Source organism: Eublepharis macularius, chromosome 8, assembly GCF_028583425.1.
Source record: "Eublepharis macularius isolate TG4126 chromosome 8, MPM_Emac_v1.0, whole genome shotgun sequence".
NCBI classification, from domain to species: Eukaryota; Metazoa; Chordata; class Lepidosauria; order Squamata; family Eublepharidae; genus Eublepharis; species Eublepharis macularius.
The window spans coordinates 41,459,111-41,477,116 of NC_072797.1; the positions used below are offsets into that span (position 1 = coordinate 41,459,111).

The 18,006-nt window shown below is 45.6% G+C and overlaps 1 protein-coding gene across 1 annotated transcript in view; it reads left to right on the forward strand.

Annotated features, from left to right (window-relative positions):
* The window catches only part of ANKRD31 (ankyrin repeat domain 31), a 105,111-nt gene that overhangs the window by 57,053 nt on the left and 30,052 nt on the right, over window positions 1–18,006 (forward strand). Inside the window, exons 7-10 of the mRNA XM_054987557.1 lie at window positions 92–234; window positions 1,113–1,269; window positions 1,881–1,984; window positions 5,734–5,821. Of these exons, the coding sequence (XP_054843532.1) occupies window positions 92–234; window positions 1,113–1,269; window positions 1,881–1,984; window positions 5,734–5,821 (492 nt within the window). The remainder of the gene's footprint in view (window positions 1–91; window positions 235–1,112; window positions 1,270–1,880; window positions 1,985–5,733; window positions 5,822–18,006) is intronic.

Below are 18,006 nucleotides of genomic sequence, written 5' to 3' on the forward strand. Positions count from 1 at the left end.
TATGCCCTTGCTGCACTGTTTGCCATCTTGAGCACAAGGAGATAAGACGGCATAGAAATGTTTTAAATAAAGAAATATCTGATTTTATCAGGCTGGACAGCAATTCATGAAGCTTCCATTGGGGGTTTTGTTGAGATTATCTCAGAACTGCTAAAAGCAGGTGCTGAAGTGAACAGCAAGAGTCTGGATGGTGTATTGCCAATTCATGATGCTGTTTCAGGCAACCACTTTGAGGTAATGTGATAAATAGAGTTTTCTTTTGTTTAGGGTTTTTAATTAGTTTCATACCCTGATTGAAAAAGAACATATATATTTGCAACAATGAAAAGTTGCTTAAAGTGTAATACAAGTTCTATGTTTTGAGAACGTAACCTAGAAGATACCTTGTTTGGTATCTTGATATCAGAGGTCCTGGAGAGATTGTTTCTGGTACCTTTCCCCTGGTTAGACTTTGAGTGAGTAGAGGCCAGGTGCACTAAATCAAAAAAATGACTTTTTTTCATTCTGGATTCTTTTATTTTCCCAGCAGCTCCTGAGTATCATGTCTTCCATTCTAGTTTATCTGCTAGCACCAGTCATTCATTCATGTCTCCTAGTTCTAATTCTAGCTGTTTAAACATACGCTTTTACAAAATTTTGGGACAGCTCTGGTTCAGTTCAAAAGTTCAAGTTTCTTGTATAGTTATTCCACACTTGAAACAAAACTGTCCCTTTTCCAGTCTATATTAACAAAATTCAAGAAAAATATTAACAATAAAATTGACAGCTGTGTTTGCACCATTTGCATATAAAATGGTGTTAAAAAGATCTATAGGGTATATGATAAAATAGTATATAATATAGAAATAGTATCATAATACCATAAGGGAAATGAATGAAAATGGGAATGGAGAAAAATGGTTATCCCAACCATGCACAAAATTTAAAAGAAATGAAAAAAGTACATATTTGTACAATATTTGTTTTAATTACTAAATGTCATTTTCTGTCAGGATGTTTGCAGTGTCTGGAATATTGCAAGTACTATAATGTTACAAAAAGATAGTTGTACTGTAATACTGAAGCAATTTACACTTAGGTCATAGTTGTAATAATTAAGATATGTGTTGCAGGCAGTGCAGTTTCTACTGGATCATGGAGCAAACCCTAATGAGACAAATAACCGTGGGAAAAATGCCATGGATGAAGCCACCTGTGATAAAATGAAGGAACTTCTTGAGTCTTATGGTGCTACTGGATCCAAAAAGACAAGGATGAATGATGTTGCTGGTATGTGGCCTCCTTCCTATTAGCTGCAACTTGATATATCCTTTTACCAAGAATATTTGCAATAGATATTCATTTTCTTATGTTGGGTGGGATCCAGCCAGCTTTCCCATAGAAAGCTGGATTCAAACGAATGTTTTCACAGGTACAAGGATTTCTGCTCACAATGTGCAATTTTCCCATCTCCCCCTTCCCATAGTAGTCCACCCCCAGGTAAGCCCCATCACCCTGGCCAGGTGTGGCCAAACTACCGTGCCCCACTCTAGCCCCTGCCCCGTATAGGGCTTCCCTCCAGCTACCCCTGGCTGAGTCCTATCATGGCCCTTCGCCTCCCTGTGTGGCTGGGTTGCGGGCGAATCCTTGCCTTTCGGGGGTGTGACAGCCCTAGTCTTGGTCTGCAGGCCCACCCCTGGGTGTTCCCTAGACCCACCTCTGCCGGGCTTGTGGGTGTGCCAATCCCACCCAGCTCCCATTCCGTGGGCCGGGGACAAGGGATGTGTGTGGCCTGCTCCTTCCGGAAACCTCGTCAGCGCACTGCTCCGGGGCGCCTCTAGCCCCAGCTCTGGTGCCCATCTGCTCTCTGACAGCTGCCCTCTCCTCTGTACCTCCGGCAGATGCCTGCAGGATGCGGTGGGGTTGCTGTGGGGCACACTGCACCAGGCGTGCCTCTCCCCGAGTGCCTGCCTACCTCTCTCTGCAGTCTCCTGTGCTGGACTGGGTAACTGCTGCAGTAGCAGCCCTAGGCACAGCCAAATAAAAAAAATAAATAAAATTGCACCCAATGGCAAGGAAAATGTGCAAATATATATTTTTATACTTCAAAAATAGAACTATTATGATAACAGGGATTGTGCCACTGAAGTAGTTTAGAAGCTTCATGTGTTGAGGAAATGCAGCCGGGAATATTTCATACTTAATGGGATTCCCATGGTGTTCAGGCATCGGTTTTAACCTCCAAGCACTTAACATCTTTCTCAGTACATCCTTAAAGGCCACCTTCTTATCTGGGCTCTCATAGCAATCTCTACAGTTGATAAAGAGTAGGGAGAGCCTTTCTTGGTGGCCACTCTCTAGCATTGCAACTTTCTTTCTTCAAGGACTCCATGAAATCCCACTCTGACCAGTGATATTATAACCATTTTATTCGTGCAATGATTTTGTAGCCAAAAGTATGTGTGTATTGTTGTCTGTGCTGCTGTTTATTGTATTTATTACCTTGCTCTTACTGCATTACTTTCTGCTTTGTGACTCTTTTCTCTTTTCCATTTTTCTTGAAAAATCATGCCTCATACTTTTTTGCATCATTTCCAATTATTGTGATCCTAGTTCTATGGCATTGCTATTTGTTTGCATTGTATTACACTGTGTGATCTTCCTTGAGTCTCAGCAAAAAAGGCAGGCTACAAATAAAGTAAATAAATATATGTGGCTCATTTTTAAATATTGTACTTGGAGACACAACTCAGTTGAAACCATTAATTTCATTGAGAGAACGAAGCACATTCATTTGGAATCTATGGAACTTAAATATGCTAAACATTTGTTGAATTATATTCCTACTGTTTTTAATTATTGTTATGTGGCAATTTTGCCTCTGGAAGTAAAAAATTCAAATGAATAAATTTTGTTTATTCAGGTTACCCTTAGTGAAAACGTTTAGTTTTTACAAATGTTACCAGAACAGTATTTTAAACATTTTAAATATTATTATGCCTGATGAAGTAAATGGACTTAGAAGGGTATAATTCTGTTTAGGATTGCACTGTTAGAGCTGAGGCCTAAGGGTAGGAAAATACCTTGAGTAGAAAGGAGGCAGACTGGTTGAAAGTTAAAGACTGAAAACCTGGTGACTTCTTTAAGCATCTAGATACCAAGATTAATGGAAGGCAGCAATTTTGAGAGCTTCATGTGAGCCAGTAGCACTGGATAAGCCCTCTGGTGTTACCTGACTTTCAAGAGTTGGAAGATCATGGGCTGTGGTCTACATGTCCCAGCTAGAACATCCTGTAACTCAGGGCTTTTTTTCTGGGAAAAGAGGTAGTGGAACTCAGTGGGTTGCCCTTGGAGAAAATGGTCACGTGGCTGGTGGCCCCGCCCCCTGATCTCCAGACAGAGGGGAGTTTAGATTGCCCTCTGCGCCACTGAGCAGCGTGGAGGGAAATCTAAACTCCCCTCTGTCTGAAGATCAGGGGGCGGGGCCATCAGCCATGTGACCATTTTCAAGAGGTTCCGGAACTCTGTTCCACTGTGTTCCAGCTGAAAAAAAGCCCTGCTGTAACTAATTCCTGTGACTTTTGAGCAGTCCAGCAGCACAGGGAGCCAGTGTCTGATTCATAGGTCTCTCGGATCAAGCCTGGCAGTGTCTGATAAGTTCAATCTATTTTGAACGTATTTTCCTTCACATTATGATAATTTTGAGACTTCTAAAATATGTACACACAAGGTAATATATTAACTTGGTAATGCAATACTGCTTATTTCTTTGACTTAGGTGAGTTACGTCCTTCTCGATCTAGAAGAACCCATCATTGTTATGATTGCTATGGAAAGGATAGCCTGTTTGCACACTCCACTGCAACTAGACAAAAATGTAGGACAGTGAGTATAAATAGTTGAACAATTTTTGTTTGTAGTGCCTTAGTGTTAAGGATTGCCTGAATGATGCTACTGAACCATAGATCTAAACGTGTCCTTCTGCATACAGCAGATAACTGTTACCTAGATGGGTCTCCTTGCAAATAGGGGGAATTAGCAAACAAGGAGAAAGCTGCGAGAGGCAGTAACAAGCGAGATCCTCCATCAGTGTATACCTGGTCCCTTCCCTGAGGAAACTGACTAGACAGGTGTTTTTCCAAAACAAGGAGTATTTTATTTAAGGGGAAAAGCAAACACAAAGCAAAGGCAAATAAAGGGTTTCCACAAGCATACAAGAATCCTAGGACAAGGAGTAATGAAATGGGGAATAGTTTGTAGGATTTGGGTGATAGTTACCAATCAGTGGTGTAGAGAGGTCCGCGGAGGAAGGAGCCTCAAACGGCCAGTGTTCTCTGCCAGGAGGCTCAGAGGATTGTGAGGGCACAGCGCTTGGATCCAAGTAAGCATTCACACTTTGGCTGGGGCAAAGCCCAAGTAATTATAGGGCAAACTGGGCTCTGGAGCTGGAAGGTGACTTCAGCCCGAAAGACAAAAAATTTAATGGTTGTCTCCTGGGTTGGACAAAAAGCTTTATTAGCTTTGATTGGCCTGCCAGGATGTGACAAGAGTTAGCTTACCTGTTCCTGGTGTCTGACAAAAGAACTGTAGTTTTAATTAAGTGTCTCTGGGGTTGGCTGATGAATTAACACTGCAATCCTATGGAGAGTTACCCCATTCTAAGCTCTCTGAAGTCAATGGGTTTAGACTGGAGTAACTCTTCATAGGATTGCACTGTTAGAGTTTTGATTAAATATTCTCAGGAAGCCTTCGACAATACATTCTCAGGAAGAGTTTAAACTTATTAGAGCTGATTGATGGTCCTTGGCTGCTGGATAGGATTTTAGTGAGGGTTGTAATCAATGGGAGAAAGAGTTTGGAATGTCTGGGGGGAGTGATTAGAATAAACCCTCAAGTGCCTTTTTTGTCAAAGAGGCTGCACATTCTGTGGCTGCGTGGGCAGCAGTCAATGGCACCTAATCACACTGCATTCCATACGTTCCAGTCTCCTGGGCAAGTAGCAAGCTGGGCAGTTTGCTTCTGCGGCATAAAGCGTACTAGTTAAGGCTTTATGATTTTTCCCAATCATAAGCAGTTATTAAATGGCAAATTGACTGCTCACATAACTTTCCGCGTGATGGAATATTGTTTGAAACAAAACCCAAACTTTGGTGCAAGTGGAAGAATGAAACTATAAAACTGATGTGCTGTGGCATTGAGTGAACTCTTCTGCTAGCATTCATGGAAGTCCTTGCTGATCAGTATTATTATTTCTTTCTACTCATGTTTCTTCGGCTCAAATCTCGTGTATTTGGATGAACTAATACAGCATTTCTGTTGGTAAATTGTCAGTGCAATCCTATGCAGAGTTACTCCAGTCTAAGCCCGTTGTATCAATTTTTGATGGAAACTTTGATGGAGTATATAGCAATAAAATCAAATAATTAAAACAATAGCTATATATACATAGCAGCTCAATATTGCATCTTCATCTTATTTTGAAATATTTTTAAACAGGATAATAACATACGGATATATGACGTGAAAAGAAGAGATGCTGTTATTTCCCATATCCTGTGTACCTTTCTAGGCCTGATCAGGGCAAACCATTTTCCCACACTGTGTATAGCAACAATGATATTCTTCAATTTCAACTGCAGCAGATAATATTTTTGATGCTTATCAAGTATCATATGGGCTTTTTGTTTTCAGTTCGATTCCAGTTTGAAAATTCTGTCCATTAATTAAGTTTTTTTAATGGTTTTTATTTAACAGCATGAATCCATCTGTAAACTATTGCAGGATATAGAAAAGAAGCAGAATAAACTTTTACTCTTTGAATTAAGAAGCCAAAGAGATGCAGGTAAAGATAATATAGAAATAGTGGAATGCTGGTGATGTAGGTGATTTTTTGATACACTGTGTAGCCAGATTTGGTTTCTGCTTTGAAAAAACAGCAAACGAAAGGGATTAGACTGAGATCCAAACTAAATGTGACCACAAACTTGTGGCCATTATGGGTTCTCCACTGCCATTTTTAACGTGTTTTTAAAATACTGTGAGAATCAAGCGCTTGGTGCAGAGCTCTTCTCCGATGGTCCTAGGAGTGGGGCAGTCCTTACTTTTGGGATATAGCTCCTCCTCTCCAAAGGCAGAGTCAGTCAGCTGATTTTGATCCTGGAGGGGAGGGGCTTGTCCCTGGAATAACCAGGTTTTCTGGCCCTGCCATCCAAGCAGGACGTCTTCAGCAACGCTCTGCAGAGTGCAGTGATACCGATGAAGAAGAAACTGCCAGAGATGAGCCAGGCGTGGTGGTGCATGCCTGTAATCCCAGTACTCAGGGAGGCCGAGGCCACAGGCAGTGCGGAGCTCGCAGGGGAAAGGAAAGGCCGTACTGCCTACCCCACCCCCATTTCGCTCAGAGTGATGGTGAGCATTAGAGCCAATGGCCCTAGGTTGCTCCTAGGTTCCATGGCCACAACTGCAAAACTCCACCGAGGTTCCCCACCTTCAGGTTGGGAGGACCCCCCCCCTCAGGCAGCCAAAGGTTCCGGTTTTTGAGTCCGCAGTAGCCTGTTGTAGAGACCGATATTATTGGGAACTCCCTCAGGCTTGGAAGGAGCAGCCTCCAGCAGCAGCAGAGGACCTGCTCCAACCCCGGCAGCCCCGACTGAACCGTGGTAAGACTGATCCTGTGGGTAACGGGGGAAGCGAAAGGAAGGGAGGAGGAGAAAAGAGTAGCAGAAGCCTCAGAGCTAGCTCGCCCTAAATAAAAGGGAGCCCTCCTTTGTTTCTCTTTCCTTTCAGCTGGGACTTGTGAGGCCCACTTTCACTTTTATTTCTCTTTTTGGTGGGAAAATTTTTTTGGCAGAGTGTCAGCAAAGGCAGGCCTAGCCACCTTACAGGCCTCAAAGAGCATAAGCCTGTGGCCTAGACTTTCCAAACTCCCAGGCCTCAGCCCCTTCTAGGCTGTTCAACAGGCCAGTGAAAGAGAAATGCCCAAGGGCTTGGATGGCAGAATTCAGGAAAGGCAGGCCTAGCCACCTCACAGGCCTCAAACAGCATATGCCTGCGGCCAAGATTTTCCAAACTCCCAGGCCTCAGCCCCTCCTGGGCCTCTCAACAGGCCAGTAAAAGAAAAATGCCCAGGGGCCTAGATGGCAGAATGTCAGGAAAGGCAGGCCTAGCCATCTCCCAGGCCTCTAAAAGCACAGGCCTGCAGCCTAGACTTTCCAAACTCCCAGGCCTCAGCCTCTTCTAGGACTCTCATTAGGCCAGTGAAAGAGAAAAGGCCCAAGGGTCGGGTCCCGTCAGGCAAAAATGCCTGGTGGTAGGTCAGCAAAGGCAGGCCTAGCCTCCTTCCAGGCCTCAGAGAGTGCAAGCCTGTGGCCTAAACTTGCCCAACTCCCATGCCTCAGCCTACTCCTGGGTGTCTCAAGTAGGGTTGCCAGGCCCCCTCGATCTCCCAGCGGGAGATTGAGACCTGGCTCTTACCTGGAAGGGGGGGGGGGGTGCGCGCGCGCTCCTGCAAGCATGATGACATCACTGCTGGGAAGTGATGTCACCATGCAGCCTGTTTGGGTGTGGATCGGGCCTGTTGTGGGCCCGATCCGTGCCCAAACAGGCCTGATCCGAACCCATTTTGGCACAGATTGGGTCCGTTTCGGCGCGGATTGGGCCTGTTTTAGGCCCCTGTGGAGCGCGGGAGCGTTCCTGTGCTCCTCAGGGGCCCACAACGGGCACAATCCGCGCCAAAATGGGCACGGATCGGGCCCATTTTGGCGCAGATTGGGCCCGTTGTGGGCCCCTGCGGAGCGCAGGAACGCTCCCGCGCTCCACAGGGCCCCCGATCCAGGCCAAAACAGGCCTGATCCTGGCGGTTGCTGTGCGCGGGGGGGGGTGCAGCTCCACAGGGGGGCCCGCATGGAAGGTGCACGCCCCCCCACTGGCCAGGTAGGGAGGGGCGGGGGTGGCAGGGTGAGGGCGAGGGATCCCCCGCCCACACCTGGGGTCTGGTAGCCCTAGTCTCAAGAGACTAGTGAAAGCGAGAAGGTCTGGGCTTTGCATCCACCAGGCAAGGAAGCCTGAAATGAGTTGTAATGTTGTGGTTAAGTGATTGGCCATGAATCATTACCCTGCTGGTTTGAGTCCCATAATTACTTGAACTCGATGGCTGACCTTGGGTAAAAGTCTCAATTACCTAGCGGTTCTGGGGGAATAATGATGATTCTGACCTTATCACAGCCCCTGACTGTGATATCACAGTCCAGGCAAGCCAAATATCATCAGATCTCAGTACCTCCACCGGGTTGGCCTTGGTTAGCAATTGGATGGGAGACCTCCCAAAAAAACCAGTGTTGCAGAGGCAACTATGACTGGATGACATTTTCCACCACTAAGGGGAAAGAAATTACATGCCCCCTATTTACACAGTTGCCGCCATAGTTACTATTTTACAAACAAACTGGTATGGCCTAGGATGGAAATAAGGAATTCAAAGAGGTCCTGAAGGCACACCAATAAATAGTCTAGTGGCTAGACTCTCAGATGGGCAAGAGAGGCATTCCAGTATGGGGGTCTGACTCCAGATAGGTAAAGGGGTGCCCCCTCCCCAGATTAAAGAGAAGGCAACGGCCATTAAGAGCACATATCTCGGTTAAGCCTTCAACCTGAGGACCCTGAGCTATCAGTTTTCTTCCTCAGCTAAAAAGAAAGGGGAGCTGTTAAAAGAAGGGAAAATTCCCTAGCAGGTCTTCCTCAGGAGCCGTATCCTAGAAAGCTCCCTAAGGTGATGAGGATCCTGACATCTTCTCCCTTAAGTACTAAGGGGTTGGAGAGAATCCTCCCTAGAATCAGGAATAATCCCATCATGGATTCCCTTCCAGTAGTCTCTCATACTTGTAGTAGTCTAAGAGGGAAACTTTGGCAAAACTAACTTATTTCCTCTCCCCAGCCCCAAGTCTTATACATTAGTTCCAGGGGTTACTGAGAGGATCAAGCTGCCATTGGTGGATAATCTGGTAACCAGCCTGCCATCTAATCCTGTGCTGCCCGTTGACAAGGACAGGCTACCTAGGATTCTAGCATCAAGTGGTTTGAACTGGCTATGTGCAGAAAATTGGAAGTTTCCACTACATCCTTCAGAGCATTGGTGACAGCTCCACTCCTTCCTAGAGTCACATTCTCTCGGGTCTCAGACCTGGCTGCAGTGAGCAGTAAACTCCTGCCAAAGAGCAAAACTAAGAAAATAGCCCCGGCAATATGCTGTGCTGTGGTCAACAAGGACCACGGTTTTCAGGCAAGCAGGCATAACACTTAGCTTAGAAATTGGAACATGGACCATTTGCCCCGAAGCTAAAGTAACCACGGTTCCTTTCAAATATATCAACCTTTCTGGAGAAACTCTAAATAAAGGAAAGTAGACCAAACATCAAGAGGAGGGTAGTATCTTCTCCCTCAACAAATCTGATCAGAATACTAAAGGGCCAAAGAAGGGAACTCAATGTGTCTACACCAAGGCAGCAGGCGCAATGGTGTTTGGGGGATGCTTACAAATGTTTGGCAAACCCTTGGCAGCTAATAATAAGAAACAGGTGGGTGTTGGATACTGTGATCAGTGGAGTTCAATTCTGTGCCACCTGGTCCCTTTTCCCCTAGATCCAAAGGAATTTGGTCAAATAAAATAGACGCCTAGGAACAAGAAGGTCGGAATGGAAAGGCTAAAATTTGTCATGACTGCCATTCAGAAGGGAGATTGTCTGGCTTCCATCAATCTCTCAGAGGCACTTCCAACATTGGGCCCTTTCCTTTGAGCTGAAAATGCCACCTATGGTGTTCCTCAGAATCCTAGCATCACTGATAGCATAGCTAGGCCACGGAGAGTGGCTCCTTTCCCATATCCAAACGCCATCTTGATCTGTGCACTTCAGAAATGCCTGTTGCCATACCATGGGGTGTTAGATCACAAGAGGTCCAAGATAGTTGAATTGCCAGAGATCCTCAAACAGGAAAACAATCAGTGGCTGTACCTTATTCAGTCCCACGATGGTGTCTCACTCAAGGAACCAGAGAGAACAGTGATGACCATGGACATGTCTTTGGGGATGGGAATCCCACACCCAAGGAAGAATGGCATAGGTCATCTGGCTGAAGGACAAATGATCAACAGGGTAAACCTTTTGGAACTCGGAGCCATCAGACACAGTATGGTGGAATCTCAGAATCTTCCCACAGGTCACTATATGTTTATACAGAGGACTACTCTGAGGTCGACTGGCTAAGCCAGAGAGTGATGAACCAAGCAGAATGGATGCTATACAGAGAGATTCCCCAACTAGTCTACCACAGTTTTCAACAAGTTGCAAGGAGAAGAAACCCTCAAACTATAGGGATAGATGATGTGAGAAGCAAGCTCCTTTCACACGTCCTGTATGTTTTCCACAGTACAGCTATTGCACAGAGCTGTTCAGAAGATCACACAGTAAAGTGCAGAAGTGATGCTAATAGCAACCTTCAGGTCCAGAAAGACATGGTCTCAAAACCTGAAGAATCTTTCAAGCATGGATCCCTGGCACCACCACTGCAGGAGGGCCCATTGATGCAGGGATCAATACGACACCCCTGACCAGCTCTGACAAGTCTCACAGTGTGGAGGTCGAACACAAACAGCTAATAGGGTTGGACTAAACAGAAGGCATGATTTGTACTATGCTAGCCTCCAGGAAGAGTTCCACAGAGTCTATAAAAATTCCTGCCCAGTTCCCAGAAGAGTGCATGGATAGAGTCATGTAATCTTTTGAGGCTAATTAGGGAGTTACTATCGTTTATCCAAGAGGGGTTGAAGAAAAGTCTTAATACCAACACCCTGAGACAACAGGTAGTGACCAATTATGGGTTCTAGGAAGGGATGTTCCCTTATATATCACCTTCATGGCAGCGGATTCTAAAAGGAGACCTCATTGTAGAATCCTCCAAGGATTCACTGGTTCTTTACCACGTGACATCTTAATCTGGTATTGAGAGCATTATACAAAAGATGCCTTGAGCCTATGACCGCATGTCCCCTAAAGGAACTGACCTTTAAAACCATCTTTCAGATGAGAATAAAATCAGCTAGACAAGTATCAGAATGGCAGGCACTAGCAGTAGATAGAGAGCCATGCCCTTTCCTCCAAGATGGTAGAGCAAATTATGAAAAAAACAACTTTCTTCCAAAGGTGAACTTCATGTTTTCATAGGACAGGAGAGATAGTACTTCCCTCCTTCTAATCTAATCCAAAGCACGGGAAGAAAATCAATCAATCAATCTCACTACCTTGATATATAGAGAGATGTGAGATTCCACTTGGGCAGGACTAAACAGTGTTTCAGAAGTCTGGGATGCTAGTTGTGTGTTTGCAGGAGGTCCTTGGGACCCAGAATGTCCTTTTCTTGGCTAAGTAGGTAAATCAGAGGGTGCATAATTCTGGCATGTCAAGCCAGAGGTCTAGAGATGCCCACAGATGTAAGGGTGCACTCACTAAGGGAAACAGCGACACAGGCAGCCTATAAATCCTTTAGTCGTTAGAAACGATCAATAAGGTGGTCATGTGGAAATCAGTATATTCTCTCGTCAAGAAATATAGGATAGATAAGTTGTCTTCCCCAGAGACAACCTTTAGTAGGAGGGTACTACTACACACCCTCTAGGCCTGGAAGCCAGACTACCCACCCTGGGGTACACTGCTCTTGTATGTCCCAAAAGTAAGGATTGCCCCACTTCTAGGACCACCGCAGAATGGAAGATTTGTATTCACTTACCGTGAAGCTTCCTTTCTTGGTGGTCCAGGAGTGGGGCAGTCCTGCTCACCCAAGTTTCTTGTGTGGTGGCTTCTAGGATTGGATGAAGAGTTAGGACGATAGACTTCCTCCCAATGAATTCAAGGGCGGGATCTTTATATTTAAAAAAAATTGAGGGGAGTTATTATTTCCCCTTCTGGTATCGTGATGGGGAGTCAGGGCTTGGGAACAGACTGGTGATTCCAGGGATGAGCCCCTCCCCCTGGGATCAAAATCAGCTAGCTGACCCTGCCTTCGGAGAGGAGGAGCTATATCCTAAAAATAAGGACTGCCTCACTCCTGGATCACCGAGAAAGGAAGCTTCACGGTAAGTGAATACAAATCTTCCATTCCCCCATACCCTGTGCCCATAGCTGTGATGTGTATGTACAGTACCCCCATGGCTGTTTTGGCACTTTAAAATGCCCTAAACTTAAAATGCCCTTTAAAATGCCCTAAACTATCAGTTTCTCTTATGCAGATCCCTGGTGGAAAGTTATCTGCAGACAGTTCCAAGGAATTGATTGTATAAAAGGGACCTGATGCTATAGGAAGAAAAACTATTTCCCATTTTTCCCATTCGCTACTTTCCACTAACATATCAAATGCTATTCTTCAAATCCAGGCAGACTGAGAGCTAGTTAGAAAAACTTGTTCCACAACCTTCACTCATTTAATTTCATACAAATTACCTATGGAGTGTAGAGTAGAGATGGACATGAACCAGGAAAAAAACGAACAGTGCAGTTCATGGTTCATTGCATTTCACGAACCACAGACTTTCACGAACCTGCCCTGGTTCGTGAACCAGTTCATTTGGTTCATGAAAACGTCACATCCAGGTCAGCAAATCATCACTTCCGGGTCAGCAGAAGGTCTGCAGGAAGTCCATCCCTTGTTGCCTAGGAAACTGATTGATCGGCACCAGACTGTCTGCAGTGACAAACCAGAAAACAAACCATCCTAAAGTTCGTAGCAGTTCGTCAGAAATGGGCTCTGATGAACCGCTGGTTCATCTACGGTCTTCCTGTGCAGTCCCACATGGGACTGCGCATGCGCAGGCCTGCCGATACTGGAGATTTTTATAGCTCTAAACCACTATGGGGCACTCTTGCCTCTAAACGCGCATGCACGGCCATTTTCCCGCTGAAACGGCTCCTAAGAGGCGGAGCGCCCCTCACATACCCTCAGTTTCTCTTTCGCTGCTGATCGTTGAGGTTTACAGCTCTTCCTTCGTACGCAATGTCGGAGACGGCCTTGTTCAAGCAATGTGAGACCTGCAATCACAAAATGACAAGGTCGGATGGTCATTCTGTTTGCTTATATTGCCTTGGAGAAATGCACAATACTCAAGCGTGCAAACATTGCCACGCGTTTACCTCCAAGGCCAGGGCGGAACGAGCAGATCGCCTGCATGCTTCCCTCTGGCAGCGTGCGATGTCTGTTGAGGATCCCCCACCGAAATCCTTGTCTGCGCCCTCTCGTCCTCCCCCGGAGGCGTCAGGTTCCAAGACTCCACGCTCCCAACCGTCCCCAAGTTGATCGGAGTTGAGATCCGGGAAAACGGCCCCAGCACAGAGTTCGTCGGAACCGACCGCTTTGGTTCCGAGACCTTCTCGGAGTTGACCTCCTTCGACCTCTTCGACCATTCAGACTTTGCCTAGCTGTGGAGCCCGTGGAAGTAAGACACCCTTGGTTCCGAGGACGACCCCACCGGCTTCTCAGGAGACTTCAGATCCGAGGACTTCGGATCCGACTTCGAAGTCGAAAATGGGAACTGATCCTGAAAAGAAAAAGAAGAAATGTAAGCACTCCAACAAGCATGACAAGGTGGTGTTAGAAAGCCTGATTACTGCTCCCCCGTTGGTTCCAACCGAATCCGTTACTGCCCCTTCGGAGAGGTGTGAGGAGTCAACCAACCGCCCTTCATCTAAGACCCCTCCTGCAAGGGTGACCCAGGAGGAGGATGTGGCTCCGATCGAGAAGCCCCCTACACCATTGGGTCGGCCTCGATCAGCTTCCTACGAATCGGGCTCAGTTCGTTCTGTGAGGAGTCGACGGAGTCGATCTGATCGTCGGAGCAGCCCTTGCTCCTACCAGAGCCGTTCCAGGGATAGTTGGCATCGGGATGAGCCAGTTACCCACTATTATGACAGAGAGGGCTTGTACTATTCGGACCAACAGTACAGAAGGGTTTCGCTGTCCCCCTCTTTTAGAACCGGTTCCTACACTGGATATGATCGGACACCTCATCCGTCGGAGGTGGTGTCTCCTCGGATCCGTGCTCGATACAACGAATCCCCGCTATTCTGGAAGCAGCTGGGAAAGATGCTAGCTTCCAGATTAGCTCTAACGCGCTGCCTTTCTCAACCCAGATCGTAAAAGGGATCCTTACTCACAGTTTTAGCCAGTGAATGCAGCATGGTTCAAACATAAGCAAGATACATCTTTATTGGTCCAGATTTGTTGTAGACAAGCGGTAAATTCATTATAACTGTCGCATCCTTGCTTGAGGAGCCGCGTCCCAAACAAAGGGAGGAAGAGGACAATCAAGTTTTTAACACCTTCACAGGAAGCCTACAATAAACTTCTATATTGAAGGAGGGACTACAATTCCCATGAGTACCAATTGTTAAAGGGACAGTACATAGTTCTGACTACACAGATACTGAGGCTTTCTAAGCTGTGGTTACAGTACACTCCCTGCCTGGGATCCTATGGATTCCACCCCAACATGCAAGCTAGTGGAGTAACCTAACAAGTCTAAGCATATATGTCATGCTACACTATTCTCATAACTAGGCAATAAAGGCTAAATATAGCACATAAGCAACAAATGGCATGCAAAGCTTGAGCTTCAGTCTTCAAGATCAGTCTTCCGAACAAGCAGGATCACTTCGGTGACTGGTCTGGTGAAAATCTTCGGGCCGTCGTGTCTGGCTACACGAATGTCAATCTTGCGGACCAACCCGTCCGCGCTGGGTAGAACTCGATCTATAAGTCCCATGGGCCACGAGTTCCTAGGAGTGTCCTTGTCTTTCAGGAGGACGACATCACCTTCTCGTAGGTTGGGCTCAGACCTCTCCCACTTGCGTCGGCATTGCAGAGTTGGGAGGTACTCTTGTTTCGGAGGCGGCGGCAAGTGAGACTGGTACGTAGGTGCGTGGGATCTGGACGGCTTGCAGGCAGTTGAGCGAACCTCTCCAGGCCTCCCATTCCTGTCTTTGGTCGGGGGGAAGAGGCTCATCCCAGTCTTGGGTGCCCAAGGAGAGAGTGCGTAGGAGGTGTTTTCCTTGGATGGTCACAGGTGCAGCAAACCCCAAGGGATCAAACAAGCTGTTCACTGCTGACAGGACTCCTCGTCGTGTGAACTGTTTCTCTTGGGCTGGTGCTCGGAAGATGAAGGTGTCCTTCTTCAGGTCCCAACTCAGTCCAAGGCTGCATTGGAGGAGGGGAGTGTCGCCACCCAAGTCTAGGTCCTGAAGTCCTTTGGCATGGTCTTCTGGAGCAAATGCTTCCAACACCTTCGTGCTGTTGGATGCAATTTTGTGCAGCCTAAGATTGGCTGCAACCAGCATTTGTTGTGTTCTCTTTAGCAGGTCCACGGCTTCTTCTGGAGTGGGTAAGGACTTCAGTCCATCGTCCACATAGAAGTCCCGTTCCACAAATTGCCTTGCATCCAGGCCGTACTTCCCTTCTCCTATGCGTGCAGTTTGATGCAACCCATAGTTGGCAATTGCTGGGGACGGTCCATTGCCGAACACGTGGACTCGCATGCGATACTCGGTAATCTTCTGGCTATGCAGTTCATCACTGAACCATAAGAAGCGTAGATAGTTATAAGAAGGAAATTTCCAAGGTATACCAAGTACTGTTGAAATGGTATACTGAAGATGAAATAGTTAAAGTACAAATGGTGAAGTGGGCCATAAATTTTAACAAAGAAATAACAATGGAGGCATGGGAACACTTGTGGAAAAACACAATGAAGACTACAACGTGCACTAATATTAAAGAGAACATTTACAAAATGATTTATCGTTGGTACATGACACCAAAGAAGATTGCGCTAGGGAATTCGAACACTTCTAATAAATGCTGGAAACGTAAAAAACATGAGGGCTCTCTGTATCATATGTGGTGGACGTGTGAGGTAGCTAGGCAGTACTGGGGAGAAATAATAAAAGTAATAAGTGAGATTCTACAATTTCAAATCAATAAGAACCCAGAACTCCTGCTACTGAACTTGGGAATGGAGAACATTCCAGCCCAATATAGAACATTGCTATTTTACATGACAGCAGTGGCCAGACTTTTGTATGCGCAAAAATGGAAAGTACAAGAAGTGCCAACTATTGAGGACTGGACCTACAAATTGCTGTATATGGCCGAAATGGACAAAATGACAAGAAAATTGAGAAATCTGGACCCAGGACAGTTCAACACAGACTGGGAGAAGCTGAAGCAATACGTGTTGAAGAAATGGGAGGTGGGAGGAGAACTGTGGCAGTTTGAGAACTATTGAAACATGACAAAATGTAGAGGGGGGTGACTTTACCGGAGGGTAGAGAGAGAAATGAAAATGTCTAAGCAGTTATCTTGTTAGATTGTTATATATAGAAAAATATATAGAATATGGATAGAAAATAACTAACTATAAGGACTGAATAATTAATATTGTTTCTGGTATAAACGTGTAACATGTTAAACTGAATAAGTCTACCTGAAGAAATATATGGATCAAATTGATTGATAACTTTTGACGATAGTTATATAGATGTATAATTAAAGAAAGAGGAAATTAATAATATAATTAAATATAACTAAAGTAGAATGAAGACAAGATATGTAGAAAAAGTAATATACAGAATATAAGTTAAATTGGTTGACTTATATGAATGCATGGATTATATGGTTTATATGGTATATGGTTTATAGAAATATTTGAAACCAAGAAATTATGAAATTATGAAAAAAGGGACAAATTGTTTGTCTAATACGGAAGAAGGGACTTAAAGATAGGGTACAGAGTGTTAAAAATAGTTAAAGAATTATTGCTTAGATTAAAGGGAAAGTATATGTTTGTTAGATAGATGAATTTAAAATGAGTAAGGGAAAAGGGACAAAGGGTTGGAAAACTGTTGGAAGTCTACAAAAAAGGGGGGAAAGGGAGGGGGTTAGAAATTGGGAAACGGGAATTGATTGTAATGTGAAATCAAATGATTCTAATTCCAATAAAAATTTTAATAAAAAAAAAAAGAAGTGTAGATAGTTGTGGTGATCATCTCTGACGAGGAAGGAATAGAACATCTGCTGGATGTCCGCCATGACGGCTACGGCTTCCTTTCTAAAGCGGATGAGTACACCAAGTAGGCTGTTGGTTAGGTCCGGTCCAGTTAGGAGGGCCTTGTTCAATGAGAATCCTTGAAATTGGGCACTGGAATTGAAGACCACCCTGATCTGGCCGGGCTTTTGGGGGTGGTATACCCCGAAGAATGGCAGGTACCAGCATTCTTCTCCTTCTCGCAGTGGGAGGTGCAAGTTCTGCATGCTTGTTCTGCAGCATCTTGTCCATAAATTCCACAAAGTGGGCTTTCATCTCAGGCTTCCTTGCCAGGGTTCTGCGCAAGGTGTTGAGTCGAGATAGGGCTTGTTCCTGGTTGTTGGGCAATCGCTGCCTAGGTGTGCGGAAAGGGAGTGGAGCAATCCAACTTCCAGAGTCATCTTGCTGAAGTTCCTTTTCCATTAGTTGTAGGAATTGCTTGTCTTCCATGGATGGGGCGAGCATGTTATCATCTTTGGTTGTTCGGAACACTGTAGTTCCAAGGCCGTAGTCCTCTTCCGTTAGTGTGAAGTGTTCTGGACATGGCTTCAAGTGTGAGGCTTGTCCATTATCCATAATGGTTGTGGCGAAGACGCTCATCTGGTTTGGCATCTGTAAGCGATCTACACACACGTTCCCCACTATGACCCATCCTAGGTCATACCTCTCGGCATGTGGGGTGCCAGAAGGTCCAACAATCACCTCGTGGCAAACTAGCAGATCGGTAGCATCTATCCCTAGCAGAAGCAAGATCTGTGCATCTGGATCCAGGGCAGGAAGGTGCTCTGCTATTGATTGTAGGTGCGGATGATGGAGCGCTACGTCTGGTGTCGGAATCTGGTCACGATCATCTGGTATGGCATCGCATTCCAACAGTGGAGGTAGAGAGAACTGGATACTGCCGTCGA